The 22,538-nt window shown below is 44.1% G+C and overlaps 1 protein-coding gene across 2 annotated transcripts in view; it reads right to left on the bottom strand.

Moving 5' to 3' along the window:
- NME7 (NME/NM23 family member 7) overlaps window positions 1-22,538 on the bottom strand; it is a 158,615-nt gene that overhangs the window by 56,881 nt on the left and 79,196 nt on the right. For both annotated transcript variants that reach the window (XM_036900424.2, XM_036900429.2), the window contains exons 8-10: window positions 18,495-18,559; window positions 16,397-16,465; window positions 13,821-13,922 (exon numbers count right to left, since the gene is read on the bottom strand). In XM_036900424.2, coding sequence (XP_036756319.2) covers window positions 13,821-13,922; window positions 16,397-16,465; window positions 18,495-18,559 — 236 coding nt within the window. The remainder of the gene's footprint in view (window positions 1-13,820; window positions 13,923-16,396; window positions 16,466-18,494; window positions 18,560-22,538) is intronic.

The raw sequence follows: 22,538 nt of genomic DNA, 5'->3' as shown, positions 1-22,538 counted from the left end.
AGACTGAATTATTCTATTAACAAGAATATTTAATAAATCAGAATACCCCTTTTAGATAAATCAGATTAATGTTGTTGACCTCAGAAGTATCTTCTTTTCCTTCTCCAAGTCTTTATTATAAAAAGACATTTTTTTCTTATCTTCAGTCTGTAACTGTAATAGCTTATTTTTAAAAAGAAAAAATTTTCTTCAGGAATTATGTTCTAAAAGGTAACTTTACCTTTCCCCTAAATTCATTTTCTCTTCCTAACAGAATTATAAGCCATCATCTTGAAATACAAGGTTTACACTGTTAGAAAAATTTTCTATCTCCTCATTCTCTTCTGGACTGTCTGATCTCTGCTTTTCACTACCAAAGCGATGTTCCAAATGCATTCCAGAAATTTGATTTTCTCTTATACTGGTGGAATAAAAAGCAATTTTCTCTCTCTTTTTTTTTTGGTAACAAATGATAACTTTGAACTTCAACTAGTCTGTATAGTTGGGTATTTTTGAAAGCCACAGAAAAAGGAATTTCAAAACTGTCATTCGATAGTAACTGGAACGAATGCTGGCTGTCCCCAACCCTGGTTTTCTACTGGCCCCTCAAGCACATCCCTCAAAACAGTTATCTTCCACTAGTGCCCCCCAGCCTCCCACAAGTGCAACCTGTGCCAAAATCCCACTTCTCTTTGGTTCCCAGAGGCATTGCCATCTTCTCAAATGTTCAGGCTAATTCTTAGCTATTTCTAACAATTTCATTCATTATCCACAACCAATCAGTCACTACTTAATTTGTTAATCTCATTTGCTAGTGTGTCCCTCCATTTATTTTTTATTTTGTTATCATTAATCTACAATTACATGAAGAACATTATGTTTACTAGGCTCTCCCCTACCCCAAGCATTTATTCAATTTTATTTATTGATACCTATAATGTGTGAGTGAGGTACTGGTGCCAGAGGTAAGGAAATAAAGATTAATTAAGATGTGATATTTTTATCCTAAGAGGTCCCAGTCTTATACGAAGTCAGACAGGTAGGAAGTAACAACCTGGTCTCAAAAAGCAAACAAAGGCACAAGGAACTGATGTGCAGTTTGCCCATTTCCATGGTGTAAATATTCCCACTATGACAATGTGGAGCTGGGGAGTGGTGCTGACAACTGGGTCCTGCAAGCTAGCCCCAACCCACCACTGTGACAGCATCACAGTGTGAGTGACAGGAGCCGCAGTGGGCAGGGGATGCCAAGTGCTTGGGGACACAGAAGGGAGCAGGGCACATGGCAGGTTTCATGGGCTCTCCGCGGGTCTGCAACCTTCCTTCCGCTCGTCACAGCCACCGCCTCAGCTCAGCAGGGTGCACTGGAGGCCAGCATGATGGACGTCCCCTAGCTTGGACACCCCGATGGCCCCTGGCTCCTCGCAGGGCTGCAGAAGGCTCAGCCCTTCAGGCAGCTGCCCAATTCACCCTGACGGACTCTTTCAGTCTCATCACTTCACACACATCTATGTGATCTATGCATTAGAATGACGTTTAGAAGTAAAAAAGGCTGATGAAAGAGAAATAAGCATTGGTCAAGGACTCAGGACACAAAAGAGGACACGCACACTTGCCGGAGCAGTAAACCTCCACGCAACCTGCGCCGAGGCCTCCTGTTCCCCCGATGCTCAAAGGGCCTGTCAGACACCATGGGCAGAGAGGCCTCACGCACGTGCCTCCATCTGCTGGACTGGGAATGTCCTTTCACATCACCAGGGCCCATTCGTGCCACTTCTTCTAGTGCATTTGCCCTCTGCCCTGGTCACGAGGCTCTAGACCTCGAAGGACAGTCCCCCGCGAAGCACCTGATGACTGCCGCTCGGGGCCCCCGGGGCGGAGAGCCTGGACTCCTACTGAAGTGATGGTGCCTCTCCCTGCAGGACAGTGTCCTGTTCCCTGCTGTATCCTGAATGTCAAGAGCGGTGCCTAGCACATCATAGGTGTTCAGTTAATATTTATAGAGTCTGCGAAAACTTAATCTGAGTGTCTCCTCTGAGAGTGGCCGGCCCACCGGACCCAGGGCTTCGGCTTGGCTGGCCCTGCGAGCACTCAGAGCATCTCACACAGGGGGGCACTTAGCATGTGATGCTCGAGTTGGCTTCAGTCTTCTCTAGACATTTTCAGGTTTTTAAGCATTCAAAAACTATATACCATGATTTATGAAATACATGTATTTCTAGCAATATGTAAAAAATAAAAATGCACCAGACTGAACTGCAATGGGGTAAAGATGAAGTCTGGAAATACAGACAGGACACAGACCAGAACTTACATGCTCCCATGTAATTCTTGATAGAATTGGAACTTTTCTACCATGTAAGGGAAGACTTGTGACCACTTGTCTAGCTGTTGCTTTTGACGGCAATTCACCGCACTGCCAATTGAAACCTGGGACTTGTACAAATAGCAAAATCATGCCCCAGGACCCTGGGCTCTGGAGACCATTTGCAGCCTGCTTTTTGAAGAAGCTTCACGGGGCCCCACAGGCTGAGGACATGAATACTTTCTCACTCTGTGGGTTTGGATATGTGTGATGTATTTCCTACTTGTAGCAGAGGTCTTATATGTCCACACCTGGGAAGTGATGCATTGATTCAAACCCTGAAAGGTACATTTGGTAACAAGTTCGTCTGGAGAGCATGCCAGATAAAACACAATTCGAGGACAAACGTTCCCTGGAACTTCACTGGGAGCATCTGTTCTGCTGCAATGCATGTGTTTTATTTTAGGGAGGGATAAGCATCTAACTACACCTTTGGGAAAAAATTCAGGCCCAAACCGTATAGTCATGATCTGTGCCATCGAGCTCTGATAGCCTGACTGTTCAAGATATTTCCAGGCAGTAAACTACAGGAAATGGGTCCTGGGTCCACCTATGGGTCCTTCCTGACCCCAGCTCAAGAGGGGTTCCATCTGTCCAAGGGATGCCCGGATACTCAGACCCCACAGGAAGTACAGCTGGCTTGCCTCAGAGGTGGGTGCATGGGGACACAGACTGAGCACGTTCCAGGTATTTTCCAGAGGGTTTGACCGTGAACTTACTGCCCCTCATTCTAACCAAAACACTGACTTAAAGAATCAGCACAGAGGATGTCTTTAAAGAAACACAGAACCACATCCTTTCCCTCAGAATCACCCTATACTGCACCACGCCGTGGGGCCAACCATTCTGATTCCCCCTGGAACTGCCCACAGGGGCGATGCCATCAGCTTCTTCTGAGGGCCAGCCTGTGCCCTGCCGCCAGTGGGGCAGTGGCGCCGGGCCACCTGGGGTCTCCTCTCTGGACCAATGAAGGAATTCCCTCCTAGGCATCAGGAGAAGAGGGTTTTTCTGTGAGCAGCTGAACGCAGTTTGGTCATCTCATGAGCGCAGTCATATGATTGGATGGTGTGAATGTCTAAAAACTAAGAGCCACTCCGTGGCCTCCCTGTAACTGAAGTACAGGGCTTCGTGGCACACATTTGTCATCTGAGTCTCATCTGCTCTCTGTCCTGATTTCCTCACTCACCTTAATTTATTTATTATATTTCATAAATGTTTCTAAACTGCCTTAAATTCTAACTGAAAAAAAGGAATTTAAAATAAATAAATGAATGTACCAATGACAATGTTGGAAGCTTAAGAACAGAGTGTTAACTTACAATACAATCGTGTATACTAACAGATACGGGAACTATTACAGTGAGGTGGGACTGTAGATGTGTTTACAGGTGCTCTTAAGCAATGAATATTTAAAAATCACAAAACTGCCATTTCACATGCTAAATACCTCATCACGTTGTGATTTATTTACTTTCATAAAAATTTTTAAACTCACAAACTGCTTATGTGAATGACTGCTTTACTCATTTAACAAGCTGTATCAGAAGGAGCCCTGCATTTAAATCAAAATGCTGTGTTACATGGGCTCATGTAGTTCAGCCATTTCCAAAATATCAACATTTATATATTTGATTTTGCTTTTAAAATATGATTAGAAAGCCTGGTTTTGAACAGCAAATTAACGGACTGCCAAGATCGTCAGCCCGAGTGCTCCTGAGACTAACAGCGAAGCACTGACCAGCTTTCCATCTCGTGGGTTCCCTTTGGTGGCCTTGACCTCAGAGTATCCATGGGGTGTTTATCAAATAAAATTATCTGCATAAAGGGAGAAAAACTGAAAGACCAGCTACTCTTTGGTTAACAGCCTTTCATTCTCAGGTCAAGTTCATGTGTGAGTTACTTCATGCATGGTTCGCGGAGCTCCTGTCCCCCACGTGACCGGACGGCACGGAACTAGGGCTGAGCGCGGGCAGGCAGGCAGACCGGGCTGCGCGGCAGCGCCTCCTGCTGGCGGTCCCCTTGGGTGAATCCGTGCTCCAAACAGAACAGGACCCTTCTGTGCATTACAGCACTTCAGGAACCAACATACATCTTGCTGTTCAAATATTTCACAAGGGAAACCAGGTAATCATTAAGTCAAAGTCTATTTACTATTGTAGTTTTAGAAAGGACAGAACTAACAAATTACATACAAACAAACACCTTCTGGCTTCTGATCAGCAATCCCACTGGTAGGGATTTTTTCTAAGGTAATAATAAAAAACTTGTGCATTTATTTGTGAATCTGGTCTCTTCAATGTCCCTGACATAAAAATTAGAAAATAAATCAGCAGCAGGGGAAGAGTTAATTAATCCACATGCTGGAACAGCATGCAGATCTTCATGATCATGGTATGAAGTGGGCTTGGTGACTTCAGAAAAGACCACAACAGATTTCTTTAATTAAGTAAGGATGATATGAAGTAGTAAATAATACACGATCTTAATTTTATTTCTATAATATTCATGCAAAATACAATGGCTTGAGGCCAGAATGTTAACTGTTTATTTCAGGGAAGTAGAAAAACAATCGTTTTTTAAAATTTTTGTATAGCTGGGTCTTGGTTCTTTTCCATATTTTCCTTTGTTTGGTTTGTTGGGGGTGGGCATAATAAACATGAAGTACTTCAATAATTGGAAGGAAAACAATAAAAGTTATATTGAAAATGATTCATTTCTCTACTTACAGAACAGAGATGGCTGCAATTTTAGTTTGCCTGATCCCACGACGACGCTGACATCGATGTGGGGCTGGGGAGACGGGCAACATGAAAAGCGTCGGCCAGATGGACTCACACCAAATAACATCTGGCACTTAACGCTTCCCAGGAAAGCAGCAAATGAGCTGTTTCTACCAAAATACCAGAAAAATGAGTCCTATGTGGATACTTTAATACTAGCAATCGAATTGGAAGCATGCATTCTCCCCAGATTAACCTGAAGGAGCTGTGTGTGGGGAGCTGAGGGGCATCGACAGTGTGCTCTGCGATAAGGAGGCGGGGTTTCCTGGCTGCCATTAGAGCCTCTGATTCGCTGCTTGTTGGTAGTTCTTCATGGCCCACTTTTGAATCCCATCAAAAAAGGGAAGGAAAGATTTTATAGGATTTACAGTAAGTATATGCATAATTCTTAACCCTGAAATGTGATATCTGCAGAATCTGAATTTATGGGGAAAACTGCATTTGCTCCTCAAAGGTAGGTGTCTGGAACAAAAGTGAGAAAAAGAGTGGATGACTCAGATGTCATAAAGGCTTTTGCTTTTAAGCCTAAACCTAGTGATGCCAGAAATAGAGGGTATTCACATATAATCTCATCCAGTCTGGTATCCATTAAAATGGACAAGTTAAGTTCATTCCTTGATTAGCTAGAGAAATCAGGAAAAAAAAGAAAGACATCCCACACCTTCAATTACTCTCAGAAATTGACTTAAATTTATGTCCACTTCTTAATACTGTTTTCATGTTACAGATAAATGAAGCATTTAGCAAAATTTAAATCTTCTGTCCTTTTCTGAAACCAACATCACACCCATAGAGAGTCTTCCAGAGACCTGGCACCTGAAGGGTGGTCTGTAGATCGGCTGTGTCACGCCCCGAGAGTTCGTCACGAATGTGGAATTTCAGGTTCCACCTCAGACTGACCAAATCATAATCTGCAATTCAGCAAGACTCAGGGGCTTCCTACTCATGTGAAATTATCAGAAGCACTACGTTAAAGCCCTCTGCTGGGACTGGGGATACCAGAAAGGGATAACATGGGCCCACGGCTTAGTATCTACAGACCAGGTGGTGAGCAATATTCATAAAAGATCAGTTCTGTAAGGAGCATATGTCAGCTGGCAAATGGGAGATGCAGGCAGTCAAAGGTATAGAAGTTTAAAGGGAAGCAAGGGTCACTCACGACTGACACAGTTAGTGGTATCTTAACAGAAGCAGGACAGTACTTGGAAAAGAACTGAAAAGGGAGTATCATATGCTCAACCTACCTTTGCATAAATTTACTCTTTAGCAGTTTGCATTTCACATAGCTGGAGCCCTGCGGAATGAGTAGGGTTAGGAAAGAAACCATTTAGTCTGAAAACAGCAAAGTGCTCAGGTAGCAAAGCTTCGGAAGGTAGTGGAGTGAGGACTCGTGAGTCACGCTGGTTTATTCTGAAACGCACAGCCATCTGTGAGGGAAGGTGGGCTGTTTTACCCATATAAATGTTTTTTTACTACTTACGTTAAATATGTTAAATTTAACTTTCACCTCTTTTTCAAATACTACTGAAAGGAATTGGAAAGTACAGAATTCTATGATAATGTGAGTAGTCAATTCCTAAATTATATGTACTTAGTTAATATTGCCATTATACTTTAATTAAGTGCTTTCCAAAAGATCGTGCCTGGACTCACTGTGGAGGGGCAATGGCCACTGTTTTTGCTCCCCAGTGCTGCCAATCAAACATGGATACACAAGACAGGAAGGGTGGCGCTCGTTTGCATGGTTACATTTAAAGGCCCCCAGAGTCCCTTTGTTTGGCCTTACAAGTGATAGGATGTCTCACTGAGATAAAAATAAAGTGCCTTACTGACAACATCCTGACGACGCCGTGACTCAGGGCTGCTCCCGCCGACTGTAACCGATCCTGGACTCAGACCCGGCCCTGGGGTCAGGGGCTTTTCCCTATTGGTAGACTAGGAAGGTGGCAGCCTCTTTCATACCCAAAGATGGTAATTTTCCAGGGTGTCAAGAAGGTCTAAAAATATTGTCCTTCTAGCTCGACACAAAGCCTACTGTCTTCAAGCAATGCCACTAGGGGCTGACATTTGAAACGGACACGAGGCCAGGCCCCAGGGCTGCTGCCTCCTGGGGGCCGGCGTGCGAGCACTCGTGGTTACCTGTCAAAGGTGTTCAGAACAAGTGATCTCCTTTGTGAATGAAAGAAAAAAAAAGAGGTGAAATGTTGAGATTTCAAAGGCAACAGTATCATTTGGTAGAAAATAGTTAATGCAGCCACAGGGAGGTAAAAGGGTCGCTGGGGAGGGATATTTAAAAAAACAAAAAGGGGAATAAATGAGAAGGAAACAAGGGCCTGAAAGGGATAACTTTTTGTGGAATCACTGAAATAGATGTACCGGAAAATGGTGATGCAAAGGATGCTAACATAAAGAATGAGGAAATAAAAACCAGTTGAATGCCAAAATTGTGCACACACACACACACACCCCAAAAAGAAAAAGGAAGATCCATTACGAACACAGAAGATATTCACCACCACTCCCCCAGTGCTTGGGGGATCAGGGCACCTGAGGGGCCAAGGGCAGGGATGAGCACTGCGGGGGGGGGGGGGGGGGCACAGTCCGCAGCCGTAGCTGACGGCGCCCAGGCCAGAGGGCAAAGCAAAGCCGGAAAGCTTCCCGGGGAAAAAGCTCAAAATACTACGGGGAGAGTCAGGAAAAGCGCCGAATCATTAAGACACACAGACAAGCGTCCTCAAAAAAGCTAAAAGTTCCCTGGGCAACAGTGTCAGGACGCGTCCCGGGGGTGAGCTGGGCAGTCACAGGACCACCCCCGGGTCTCCACTGCCCCAAAGGCCCTGCGGGCTCTCTCGCCTCAGACAGGACCTCACCGAAGAGGCCAGACGCCCACCCGGCAGGATCACAGCCTTTGTATTCAGAAGATGTTTCTTATACGCAATTTGGAGAAATGATAGCATTGAGATTTTAAATCATAAAAACATTCAAGATGGGACCAGGCAGAACAGAGTTCAAACCCTGACTTCAATTTTTATTTACGAATATGTCTTTTGGGAAATAAATTAAAAGATACTTTTTAAAAAGGTTTCAGCAAAGCCCCTCTGGGCCTCAGTGTCATTCATCACCTGTAACGCTGAGCCCCGGATAATCTGCCCCGCAGGGAACTGAAGCTCGGGGCAAACGGGCCTCGGGGTCCTGGGCTGAGACCGAACAAGCCGCCGCAGCGAGGGCCCCGCGGGGGGCGCCGAGGGCACGTGCCGCTGCCGCCTCCCCGCACGACGGTCGCGCTTACGGAAAGCAGCGCCGAGCACCCGTTTACCAGAAGTTTCTCTGGATATATCGGTAAAACAATAAAAAATCCACTCCTCCCTGGCATTTTTGGCAAGAGAACACAAAAATAAATGTGTTCAACAGATAAATTATACAGCATGTCTAGCAGCTAACACTTGTTACAGAGAAAAGTAAACCCAGAGAGGGCGGGAGAAGCAATTGTGAGCATCAGCCGTTGCGCCGTTGCAACTGCGAAGGGCGGGCAGGGCGGGCAGGGCCCCCTCCCGGCCGCGGGGTGAGGGGCCGTCTCGGGCCGGGCTGGAACCGCGCAGGGGACCGGGCAAGGTCCACGGACGGCATCTGCTTTGCTGCTGGTCTCCCAAGGCTTAAATGGACGAAATCTGCCCTCAGAATCTTACTTCGAAATACTCTACGCGGCATTCATTGCTCAGGATTCCCAATTTCTCCCTCGCCGATCGGACTGGGGCTCATTTAGAGCGTGGCTGGGTCTCTGCGCTCACGGCGCGCTGAGGCCGAGCTCCTGGAAGCGCCCCATCGCCCTGCCGCCTCACCGCACCCGCCTGTTGTCCGCTTCCCCATCACAGCAAAACCTCCGGGAGGTCAGGGACTTGAGATTTCTTTCCCACTGCAGTGCCCTTGGCCTGGCATTGCCTGGGCTGAGAAGTACCTGGTGCCGGCCGAACACGGGGAGGCAGGCACGAGGAGCTGCGCACAGAGATGGACCTTCGGAGATCACGACGACCCTTCCAGTGGGCCTGGGAACCCAGAGGCTGGGCGTCTGCGCTGGGAGCTGCTTACGGGTGCTGGGGGGGTGCCACACGGTCCTCCGCAACGTCGCAGGCCAGAAGAGCGAACCGCTAGCAGGTGAGCGCGCCCCACAGGCTGCTCGGTCTTCAGGCCTGTGGCTTTGCCATTTCCCACTGGTGACTGGACACACCCGAGTGGGGCAAGTACCTGCTAGAGCGGAGGAGGTTCAAGATCTCCAGAGAAGTCCTCTTGCTTATAAAGAGCCTGTGATATAGTAAAATGCCAACTCCTGGCTCAGCAGCACAGAAGCCACGTGGGGGTGGGGCCAGAGTACCAGAAGGGGTTAGGAGCGCAGACTGGCCGCACGGGGTGAGCGGCCCTGGACAGGCCACTGCGCCCTTCGTGCTTCAGTTTCCCCACAGATAGAATGGGAAGACAGTGATATCAGTAAATAACAGTACCTCCATCTCATCAATTACTGTCAGGGCTAACTGAGGTGATAGTTAACTCTTTATAAACTGAAAAAGAACTTTAAAAAGCACATTATTTCTCAAAATAAAAACTGTGACTCACATTTAGAAAAAATCTGGGTTTAGGTAATGCCTAAAATTTGTATTCATATTCCTGTTTAAGTATGTAATTCTGGGTGAATTATTGTTTATGTCTGGTTAGCTCTATCATCATAACTGTAAAATTGTATATTATTCAGAAAATGTAAAACAAAAAAAATTTATATATCTTTGTGGGTGTCAATGTACTTGAAAAGAAAAACAAGACAAAAACAAGAAAATGCCTCAAAATCAAATGTGTATCTGACACTCGGTCAGACATACAGATGAGTGGAACAGAACTGAGAGCTCAGAAACAAACCCGATGTCTGCTGTCACCTGGTCTCCAACAAGGGAGCCGACCCAACGGGGAGACGATGTCTTCATCCGTGATGCTAGGACAGCCGGAGGGCCACATGCGGGAGTGAGGCCTGGTCCCTACCTCACACCATGCACAAAGTTAACTAGAAACAAAGACCTAAAAGTAAAAACTAAACCTATAAAACTTTTAGAAGACAACATAGGAGCCGAACCTTCAAGACCTTGGATTTGGCAAAGGATTATAAAGCATCAAAAGCACAAGCAACAAAAGAAAAAATAGACTTCATCAAAATTAAAAACTTTTGTGCTTCAAAGGACACCAACAAAGTGAAAAGACAACTCACAAAATGGGAGAAAATATTTGCAAATCATGTACCTAATAAGGGACTTACATCTAGACTATATAAAGGACAGTTATAACTCAATAAAAGACAGATGATCCAAATAAAAAATAGGCAGAAGATTATCTTCCTTCCCCAAGGAAGATAAATAAATGGCCAATAAGCACATGAAAAGCTGTTTACACCATTAGTCACCAGGGAAATGTAAACCAAAACCACTGGGATGGCCAGTATCAAAAAGTCAGGTAATAACAAGCGTTGGTGAGGACATGGAGCGGAGATCTAAAATGGTGCTGCCGCATTGGGAAAACAGTCTGACTGACCTTCAAAGGATTAAACATAAAGTTACTATATGACCCAGCAATACTACTTCTAAGGCAAAAATACCCAAGAGAATTGAAAACATACAGCCCCCACATAAACTTGTACACAATGTTTATAGCAGCATGATTCATAATAGCCAAAAGAAGGGAAAACCCAAAAATTCCTCAAGTAACAAATGAATACAGAAAATGTGGTCTATCCCACAATGGGATATTATTCAGTCATGAAAAGGAAGCACTGAATAGATGGTACATGGTTAAGCCTTGAAAACATGCAGTAGGAAAGAAGCCAGTCACACAAGACCACATGAATGATTCCATTCACATGCAATATCCAGGACAGCGAAATTTATAAGAAGAGCAGATTAGTGGCTGCTCTTTTGGCTATTATGAATCATGCTGCTATAAACATTGTGTACAAGTTTTCGTGGGGGTGTATGTTTTCAATTCTCTTGGGCTGAGGGGTCAGAAGGTAAAGTAAAGGGTATGGAGTTTATTTTTTAGGTGATGTTCTAAATATTCTAAAATAGACTGTGGTAATTGTTGTAGATATATGTGACAATATTAAAAACCCTGGACTGTACATTTAAAAATGGGTGAATTGTACTGATACATTAATTATATCTCAACAGTGCTGTTTAAAAAATCAAATATATATAATACTCAGTTTTTACAAACTTCATTAAGATTGTCTTCCCATCCTCCCCCAATGCTCTCAAAGAATTTACCAGGCAGCCTATCTAGGTTAATGATAAGACAGAGAAGTTGTTCTTTCATTGTTCTTTGTTTTGATTATGTAAAATGTGACAAATAGTACTTCAAAATGGCTAAAGCTAAATACTTAAAAGCTAATGTGTATTATTTCTGTTATTTCTCAAAAATAATGCCAGTGCGCCCCTTAAACCTTGGCCTGCATCATCCTGTGGGCGTAGAACACCGATGGACAGCGAGAGCCACAGTATCTGCCACACCCACGGCAGTAACAGTGCTCGTAACGTCCACGAAATTCTCCGGAGAGAGGCTGCAGAGCTACTGTTCGAGCACGCCCGATCCCGGCCTCCCCGTGGCCTCCACCCGGAGGACAGGCCAAGTCACGCCAGGGCAGACGCGGCTCCACGGCCTCCTTCCCACCATCTACAACGGGGCCTGATCTCGCCTTTGCCGCTCTCCCTGTGGTCGCTCTGCTCTCACCACCCCAAGCTCCTTGCTTCTTCCTGCCACCAGGCACACTGCCCCCTGGCACCCGCTGTCCCTCGCCTGGCCTGCTTATGGCTGCAACTTAAAAAAAATTTGTAGAATATAGGAATCATCATAGGGTTTGGCATCATAATCCCACCACAGACAGCTACTGGTAACACTGAAACCTTGAATTAGTACCGAGTCTTAAAGTCTCTGGTGGAACTTTCTTTGCCACAAGGGCTCATGAACAGCTCAAGTAAGCAGCTATGGTGGGGCGATCCCAGCAGTGGGCATGAGACAGACTCGGGGCTCTGAGAGAGCTTGGAAACGAAGCTCTCAGGGACTACGCCTGCTTCAGTCGTCCCACCACCATCCAGCGGGCAGCCAGGCAGTGGTCCTTGTGCACAGCACCCTCTGTGAACACACATGGAGCGGAGCCCTGGCACAGGGCCGGAAGTATGCCCGTCGTCACCCCCTCTGTGACTGCTCACCTGCTCACCCTCACGCCCTCCCCGGCGGCCTCCCTTCTCCCACTCACCAGCCAGTACTCAGCCACGGGCAGAGCCGCCAAAGCCCGAAAGGATGCTGTTCCATGCATCCATGACTTTAATCATCTCACGCCCCACCTTCACTTAGCTAAGATGTAATGCTCTTCAATAAATTTCCCTTGACCCTATGAACCTCTCCAGGCCAAGCTAAATGCTCAGATTCTGGAGCCCATGGCACGCAGTGCAAACCTCCCACAATGCAATTGCTGCATGGCATGGAAATGAGCCACACATACTTTGTCGGCTCGCAGACCATAAGCTCTTTGAGGCTTCTATCTTCATATTCAAGTTGAGGACATCCTCGAGAAGACAAGACCCCTGGGTTGGCCTGCGAGGTGGACCCTGGCAATCGGAGGGTCCACGCCTTCTCCCAGTCCTTGGAATGTGGGTTCTGCTTGGCCTCCCACACCCAGAGGCTGCCCCCAAGGACATAGCCTTGAGCTGAGACCCCTGGCTGGTGCACGTGACTGGACCCAGGTTAGTTCTCTGCATAAACTTCTAAGATTTGGTGGTGGGCACAGGGATCCACTTATCTCGAGGCTGCCGAGACAAGCCTCGTGTGAGCCCTCGGCCACCTGGCCATCCAGAGGAGCCGCCTCTTCCTTTGGTCTTCCCCCGTGCTCCCCAATCTGGGGCCGGTTTCAGATCACACCTGGGGAGCATACGAATGCTAGCACGGGTTCAACACATACTTACCGAGTGAGTGAAAGGGTGAACAAATTCTGGTTTTTATCTAGTTACCCTGTTTCTTCAGTCAGCTCATCACTTTTAAAAAACAAATGAAAACCCTTGTTGGCCATCAAACAGAAGTCAAATGAAAATGGCAAACACCAAGATCCGCTTATTCATGTAGCCAAAAAATACCCCTTCCTAATTTCTACTTCTGCTTTTCAACCCCACCTCCTCCTCTGCCCCCATTGCCACCGAAAGTCCACAGGAAGAAAATCTGAAGCAAACTGAGAAGTGCCGGAGGCGGTCGAGTCTCACACACGCCCCACTGCTAACACTTAGCTACGCATCTGGTGCGGCACCACCGCATCAATATTCTTCATGCTGAGGCTGTGCTTATAGCCCCCCTATGTCAAAGGATAATTTGTTCCTGAGATAATTTCTGTCACAGAGCTGATGAGTTTACTTAGCTAGACAATTCAGCAGGAAGAAACAACAAAAGAAAATGTCACAGTATATATTTCTGTCCATTCTATATTGTCACTAAGCTAATAAAAAAATTTATTTTTTGGAATATTATATAAAAATAAATTATGTAAAATGCTATTTTGAATACAAACCTTTGTCTATTATTGTCACTTCTGTATTTTGCCTTTTAAAGAACTAAAACTATCAAATCTATTAAGATAATGAATAAAACCTACTTAGTTAATATTTTAAGCAATAACTCACGGGATCAGCAGGTCCACAGAATTCTCGAAACGTCTTAGTACAATTATTTTGTTGAATCTCCATTGCTATGCAAGGGCCGGAGTACATTTCTGTCACCATCTCCTACACATGTAATATAAAAAACATTTACAAATTAATAGAATTTAATGATACTTTACTCCTCCTCTTTTAACTGCACCTCTATTCCACTAACCTCAAAATGGTAAAGTCACCTTTGACTGCTCCCCACCAAGACCTCACATGCCACCTGCTCCCAAATTTTGTCCATTTCTCCTGAAAACATACACTTCAGACATGTCCCCTCCTCTCCTCTCCTGCCCCTTCTTCCTGCTCTGTGCGCAGCTTGCCCCCTGGCACTTCCAGCCCGAAATGGCTTTTTGGGGCATCTTCCTCACGGAGGGCTTTCTCCTGAACGTGGCCCTGTCAGACGGACATGTCTAAAGACAGAAGTTCCACAGTGTTTCTCCCAAAATGCTTTTAAAAACCATAGACTTACAGAAATGAAGAATAACAGGGACCAGGTTTATGCTCGCACACTAAACATCTAGGAACTAGACAATACGTAGGAAACAGTTTTCAGACACAGGGTGACAGAGGGCACAGCCTCTGAGTCCTGAGATAGGACATGGGGGGAAGCCCTGTGAGCGCCCATCTTACAGCCTGGAGGTGCTTTCCAGGCAGCGGGACAGACAGGGAATCACAGCGGAACCTGACATCCTCACAGAGCAGATGAGAGAGAGACTGGAGCCCAGGAGGCGGTGCAGCCGGGGCCAGCAGGAGGGGTGCTAGTGGGGCGACAGAAGAGAAAGTACAGGGGCTGCAGGGACCTGGGAGACACCCGCCTGAGTCTTTGGCTAAAAGTCTGTGCATGTGTGGAGGAGACCACCCTGCCCTGTAAGACATGCTAACGGGAGTTCTGCAGACAGAAGGAACATAATACCAGACAGAACCACAGACCCACATGAAATAATGGCAAATATGTGGGTAAATAGAAAATACACTGGTTCTTCTTAGTTGCTGTGAGATGTAATTGATTATCCAAAACAAAAACATTTAAAATGTAAAGTTTATCAGAAATAGACTCAGACACAGAGAACAGACGGGTGGTCGCTGCAGGGAAGGGGGCTGGGGCCTGGGGAAGAGGCGAAGGGAGATCAGTGAGGAAGCGATGCCCGGATCTGGGCGGGGGCTCCGTGAGGGCGCGCATGCCACAATTCACCAAGCTGCACACTAGGCTTTGTGCATTTATCGTATGTACCTCGATAAAAAAGGAACACTGTGCCGCAGGGTTTACCACATACACAGAAGTAAAAGCACAGCAGCAGCAGCCACGGAACAGCGGGGAATGAATTTGCTGGTTCCGGTTGCCGACCCCACACATAAAGCGGCAGAATGAACAGCACGATCACGAAGAGGGCTGCCACGGTGCCTGGAACGTGCGGTGAATGCTCTCTGCCCCCCTGCACGGGGAGAACACAGGAGGCAGAGGGGAAAATGCACGAGGACCACGGCCGAGCGCGGTGGCGGCCACGGAGATCCGCGAAGGAGCCGGGGCACCAGGCGCCGAGACTGTGGGAAAGCAGCGAGAGACGAGGCCGGGTCACAGGGGCGGCACAGCCATGTTAGTGGCCATGGAGGGGTTATGATGCGTGACGCCACAGCAAAGGAAAGGCCCTTTACGGCACAGCGACACCTCAATGCTGACCTCGGTCATCACACCTGACCAAGATGCCAGAAGTCAGAGAGGCAGCACTGGACGGACATCATGACTAATGTGGCTCACAGAGCCCTATTCACTGGACCCCTGGACGCACCCCCTCAAGCCACTTTGCTATTTCACAAAGGCCATTTGCAATTGACTTTCTATGGATGATCACGTTGAGTCTGATTTTCTATCCCACGAAGTACTGCCCACACACAAATGTCAGGAGCAAGTTCTCTGCAGGGGAAGAACAAGGCGCACCGTGTCATTCAGGAGAGGAGTGGGTTTGCCTGCCTTTCTTGTGCTTGTCTCTCTCTTTCAGTGTGAGAAATTCCATTAAGGATACAGACATAAAAGGATGCACAAAATGCACAAAATAAAAAGGAAAAAATGTTGAGAAAGGACTCCTTCAAAGCATACACGTGTTCCCTAAAAAATGGACTCAGCAGAATTCTCAAGTCACCTAGGTTTTTAGTTTTTAGTTAAGTAAAATGTTGTCAAAACAGAAATGGACTCTGTTTCCTTTATATGACCACTGTCCTGGGGCAGGGGCCGTGGGGTCGTCGATCGCATGCTCATCCTCGCCAGGACAGGGGCCCCAGGAGCGCAGGTGGTGCCTGTCCCGTCTCCGTGCCCCTGGTCTCTGATACACTGTTCGGCACGTAGTAGATACTCAATGTATTTGGAGAAAAGGTAGATCATGGTAACACAAGGAGATGGGGATCATCATCTTTTTACAATCACAGATGCGCAAGCAGCATATGTAAATATAAATGATCTACAAAGAATTACATCTGACAGGAGTAGTAGAGATAACAACATAGCTGGTATTTATTAACTACTCTCAACACGTTACAGTTACTTCCATACTCACGTTATACTCAGACACGACTCCTTTATACACTTCGTAAAACTCCTCCACATTAACCCGATCCATGTTGAACTGCATGTAAGAAAACACACACAACACAAAAACCATGAGCCAGCCAACAGAAGGAATACAGTGAGCCACGCTTAGCACCCAACACATACGGTCTCTTGCATATATGTCCTTTGAAGTGTGAACCTTATAACTGAATACCCCCTAAAAAAGGTGCTGTTAAAGACCAGGTCATCAGTAACAACCCGCGCAGCCCGTTTTGAGCACCGTGCTGGCTCTCGCACAGGCGCCATCTGCCGAACCCTCACAGCAGCCCTGGGACAGGCTTCGGCCTCACTCACAGATGACGCAGAGGGGTTATGTGACCTTTACAGACGGGCAGCCCCTCGTCCCAGGAACGCTGGTCCCACTGATCATGCTTCTGACCACTGCACCCTACCTGTCTCTGAATAAAACCTCATTCTCCATTCACAAGAGGCTTATATACAATGGAAGAGAGTTTACTGACAGGTCAGTGGTGCAAGAAAGAAATATTACTAGAGAAAAATACTTCAGGATCTGAAGAAGGGGCTGTAAATAATACTCTTTTTCTCTCAAGCACTCAGAAAAATGCTTGTCTATCTGATTCGTAATAAAACATACAAGTTACCTGGAGATCCTACTACTCTTCAAAGTACAAAGCCTCTCTACAGAGTCATTCCTACCCAGGCTGGATTCAATTTAGTTAGAAATAAAATTTCATTAAGTTTTAGGGTCTTAAGAGACCTCAAAATTTTAAAAAAATAGGCTCAGAATGTCCAATTTTTCCCCACGACTTTGTTGGTCATTGCCAGGACTGAAGATCACTGAGAAATTTCTCCCCGTCCAGGAGGTCATTCATAGTGGGAGGATTCATTTCATAGGCAACATAACTATTACAGGGAAGGAGTTTTCATTTGATTTCAGGGTTTTATCCTAAATTCACACGACTTGTATTTTTAATACAACAACATAGTATCAGAAGATACAATTAAGTACTTAGTAATTTGCACTGGAAATTCTATAGCACACTGTACAGGGTTGATTTCATTTAATCCATAAGACGATCCACTGAAGCAAATATTAAATGTTCTCATTGCCAAGCTGAGAAAACTACGACAAAGATGCTTAAAATTAGCCAAGGTCATGTACCTCGGAAGCAGATGACTCATGATTTAGAAACAGAGCTTTCTGACTCCAAAAATCAATGTCCATGATTGCTCCTGAACTACCACACCTCCTCATACGCTCAGTTACTCCTTTTTGGATTTTTTCCTATTTTCACTGAGCAGCTCCTATGGCCAATTATTATACTGGGCTGCAGGCCTGTAAGTCAGATCAATGTTTAAATCTAAAATTTCTAAAAAAATAAAAATTTTTAGGCAGGCTTAGGTTCTACAATCCTGTGAATACATCACCAAGCTAATACTTTGAGAACGTTTTGACTAACATTTCTTTATTGTCCTAGGTAAGAAATATTACCTTTCTCATTAGTCTCTGTTTTGCCTGATGACTTTGCAAACTAGTTGATGTTTCTGACCTTTTCTTGGTTTTATGGGCATTCCCCACAATAAGGGACACAAAGCTAGCAGAGCCCCAGCTAGTGTCCTCACCCCTATTTTGGGTGATCCTAAGGCTTCACAGAAATCAAAAGCATTTCCTTTTCAGAGAAAAAACACATAAATTACATATGAAAAATAGCTCTACAAATAGTTATTTTGCTATCAAAACAGCATAATCCTAATAGTCTTCAAACACCACAAACCCAAAATTGCTTATCTGATTCCTACAGTAATCGTGCCCATCTCCTGATCCCCACAGTGATCGTGCCAGCGCTCCATTTGAATATTAGTTCTCTCAGTGAAAGATTATGTGAGTAAAATCATTTCAATAGCAGTTCTTGACTATAAGGTTATCAAGTTCAGTCAGTAGCTCTATCATTTTTGGCTCTATCATTTTATTTTTAAAGCATTAAGTTCACCAGTACACAGAGATAATACAATACAGAACATTTTCAAGCTTATGTCAAAAAAAACATTCCTCAGTAGTTCATAACACACTGCAAGCTACCTACCATCTGCATAGCTGAGATTTCAAAACCTGCATCTCGGATAGCCATCAGGATCTTTCCCAGCAGTCCTGATAATATGAAATAAATGGGGTAAGAATACAAAATGTCTAAGGCATTTTGGTTTCTTAGAAATGCGTATTTTCTATATTAAAGTACTTTGCTTACACTGTATATGAAGAAATCACATATTGCAAGGGGAACTAAATCGCTAACCCTGAGCATTACATCTCAGAGTAATCCTCTGATTCACTCAGGATTATCAGCAGTGATCATGAAAGTTCTGCAAAACACTAAAATACTATCTGCCTTCAAGGCTCCGAAGTCTAGCGATGTTGAGAACACGAAAACTAAACAATTAAAACAAACATTACAAAAAAATGGAATGCCAAAACTGTACTGGATAAAAAGGAAGCATTCAAAGGAGAAAATCAAATTGTCACTGAAGAGGTGGGCAGAGCTTCAAGGGGAAATGAGAACATGAACTGGTCCTTAAAGGCTACATACATAGTTGCGATTATACAGGAACAGAGGCATAAAAGGAGAGAAGGCACAAATCTGGGAAAATGTGAACATGCTCACACAGCAGGATGAAGTCAGAAAAGGGAAAAAAAAGGTTGAAAAGAAAAAGATTTAATCCAAGTTGATGAAGGATGTCAGTATGAGTAATTTGGTCTTTATCCCACAGATCACTGATTTTTATAATGGGGCCTAATAGACTCTGGGGGCCTCTGACTGACCTTGAGATCGATCAGTTTTCTATAAAAATCCTCCAACTTTCTTTTTTTCAAGTCAACTAAAATTCTGTCCCTCTCACCCTGTCCCCTCCTCCCCCTGCCCTCCTTTCTCTCAACACACAGAGACAGACACACACACAGCCCACCGGGATGCTTATCTAGTAGCCCCAAATCACCAAGCACTATTAGTGTCTGAATGTGCTTTTTAATTTTCTATTTACAGCAGCCAAGTAGCACTATTGTAATTGTAGCAGGCTGAAGGGTGAAGAAAAAAAAAAAAGACAATGAGAGATCTATTTCTCAAATGATACATTTGTACCAATGAAGGCCAAATGATATCCTAACATGCTATAGAAACAAAGGTTTCTCAGAATTTTGAAGAACAGCACAGGTGCGTGCCAAACTCAGACCAGGCTGTACAATATTCATACTGAGCTTGGTGATTTAGGCTTGGCAAACATCCTTTGAAACATTAATGTCGTTAAGTTAAATTTTATCCACTTTGTAGTTTTTCTGTAATAAATTTGTAAATTGTAGTTACATGATTGTATGTGCAAACATTTATATTTAGCTTTATATTTGGGCAATTTAACACATAGCATATGCATTAGAAGTAAAATAACCGATGTCAACACTGGAAGTCCATTAGAATAAACACTGCCAAAGATAGGGAGAGTCACTGAAAACGCTGAGCAGGATACAGGACAAAGGTAGTAGGTTACGAACGTAATAATGATGGTGAGCTGGACTGAGGAAAGGAAAGGGGCAGAAAGAATGCAAAGCCTTCTCAGGTTGTCTAGCACGCTGGACTTGGATGGCAGCAGCAGAGAAAGGAAGGAAGGAGGGAATAGAAGACGCTTCGGAGCAGGAAGTGACAGTTAAACTGAACATTGAGGGTGCAGATGAAGGAATAAAGGTTTTGAGTCCAAGCAGCTAGCAGACTGAGCACCTTTGAGAAGAAAACCAAATTTATTAAGGAAGAAGACACTGAATTATTTGGACACAAAGACAGAATTTTAGAGCAGAGCACTGATCAGCATTTAAGAAGACAGCATATCCAACGCCTGGAAAAGTGGCCAGTGAGTGAGTGAATAAACTCCCCATACAAAATAAGTGACATGCGGTTATATTCCAATAGAGAGACAGACAGTGAGGGATGCAGAGATCAGAGCTGAAGTGACGAGGACAGGCATCCTATTTATTCGACAAAAAGAAGAGCCAAAGCAAAAAAGAGCTGGGGGAATGAGTTTTAAGAAAATATCTGAGATTTGGGAATCAAAGAATGAAAATGAATAAAGATATGTAGGAGTTGTGCAGGACGATAAGGAAGAAAAATATTACAGTGGCATCGTGATCTCAAACCAAGGTTTTCCCCTAGAATACAGAGACAGTCAGGAATTCAAGGAGAACAAGGGCCCTGGGAAATGAGAGGAAGCTTTGGCTTAAGGTGATGGAATGTTGAGATTAAAGACACTTGAGAAAGTTGCATCAACAGAGTGTTAGGAAAGTTAGATTACCTAGGAGAAATCTATACCAAAGAATTGGATGATGTTGGATATGGGAGTTTTAACCAAAATTCCAAATCTTCTATCAATAGGAAAAATATGGCCACTAGTTAAGAAGGAAGAAATTAGTAATTACTGAGAGCTGAACTCTTTCATATGAAATTATTCCATTTAATCCTTAAAGCAATATACTCTCAAACAGGGACTACTATCCCACTAGAAAGGTGAGAATATATTGCGGTTTAGAAAGAATAAATAACTTGCCTAAAATTACAAAGTTAGTGGGTCTCCAAATCTGTCATCCCTAAAGCTTTAATAAGAAAAAGGAATGGTATACAGAAGCCTGATATGCAAAATTAACTGGACAGCACAACTTCCTGAGGCAAGGACCATGATCAGTCTAGCACTCCTTGTGTCTCCAGTGCCTAGCATAATGTCTGACAGGTAGTAGTTGTTTAACAAACACTGTTCAAGGAATTACAAAATTAATAAAAGAAATAACCAAGCAAACATACAATTACAGCTCTGCTTAATTCAAGTTTAAGGAATGCTAAAGCTCCTCAGAGCACAATTTGAAAACACTGGCGAATTGTAGTGGGATAATAAAAGTTAGGGGGAAAAGGAATTATTTGATGTTGGCTGAATGATTTAAGAAAAAAAGTTCATACTTAATTCATGCATTATATAAACAGTAATCCAAAATGAATTTGAGGTCAATGTAAAAAATAAATAAAGGCAATTGATTAGAAAATCATATAGGTGACATTTACCTCTCATGCTAGGGGTAGTCCTTTTAAATGAAAAAAGCAAAAAAAATAAATACAAAAGAGAGAGAGACAGGGAGTTCATCTGTTATGGCTGAGTAGCTCCTATTGGGATAACCTTCTATAAACTCTAGAAAAAACATGAAAACACAACTAACTAGGGGCACTGAGTGAGTTGCCTTTTTTGTAGTGTTTAGACTGAGGGGAAAATCACTGTCCACACTAAATCTCTAATTGAAAATCCACCAAATTAGCAAGTTTAAAGAACCAGAAGGCAGGGTTTGGGCAACAACAGCCACTGGAAAGTAGGTAGATAATTTCAAAAGACAAGGAAAGCTACAGAGGGAAGCCTCAAATCTGAGGATCAACTCTGCTCAAATCTTGGAGAAACTGGAGCACCCATGCTCAGCCTCAGGAAGCCCAGTTAAGATGAAAACAGCTGGACTGAGCTTCGAGTTACTGCCCACCAAAGTGGACATGGAGATTGTCTGGTCAATTCAGCAAATTTACTGCTTGCTTTTAAAATCTCAATATACCTTTGAAGGAGATAACAAAATCCAGAATTTCAGTAATATATCATTTACAATGCTCAGGATACTATCAAAAAGTATTTGACATGTAAGGAACAGAAAAATATAACCTATTTCCAATACAAAAGAGATTCAAGAAGACCAACCAGAGATGACTGAGTTGTTAGTATTAAGACACAAAGATTTTCAAGTTAAATAATTATTTAATGAACAAAAGAAAAATATGCTTAAAATAAGTGAAAAGATAGGGAATAGCAACAGAGAAATAAAGTGAAATAATAAAACTGCAAAATACAACAACTGAGCTACAAAATCCCCAGTAAAGACAACAGCAGAATAGACATGAGGACAGTCACTGAATCTGAGAGAGACCAAAAGAAATTACCCAATTTGAAGAAAAGAAGATTTGAAAAACAATGAAAAGTATCAAGATGAATCAATACCAGATAGTCTTATTATGTGCATGTAGAGTCTAAAATAAGACAGAAAATATTTAGAGATATAATGGCTGAAT

Source organism: Manis pentadactyla, chromosome 19, assembly GCF_030020395.1.
Source record: "Manis pentadactyla isolate mManPen7 chromosome 19, mManPen7.hap1, whole genome shotgun sequence".
Classification (NCBI taxonomy): Eukaryota; Metazoa; Chordata; class Mammalia; order Pholidota; family Manidae; genus Manis; species Manis pentadactyla.
This window is presented reverse-complemented; position numbering and strand designations above follow the sequence as displayed.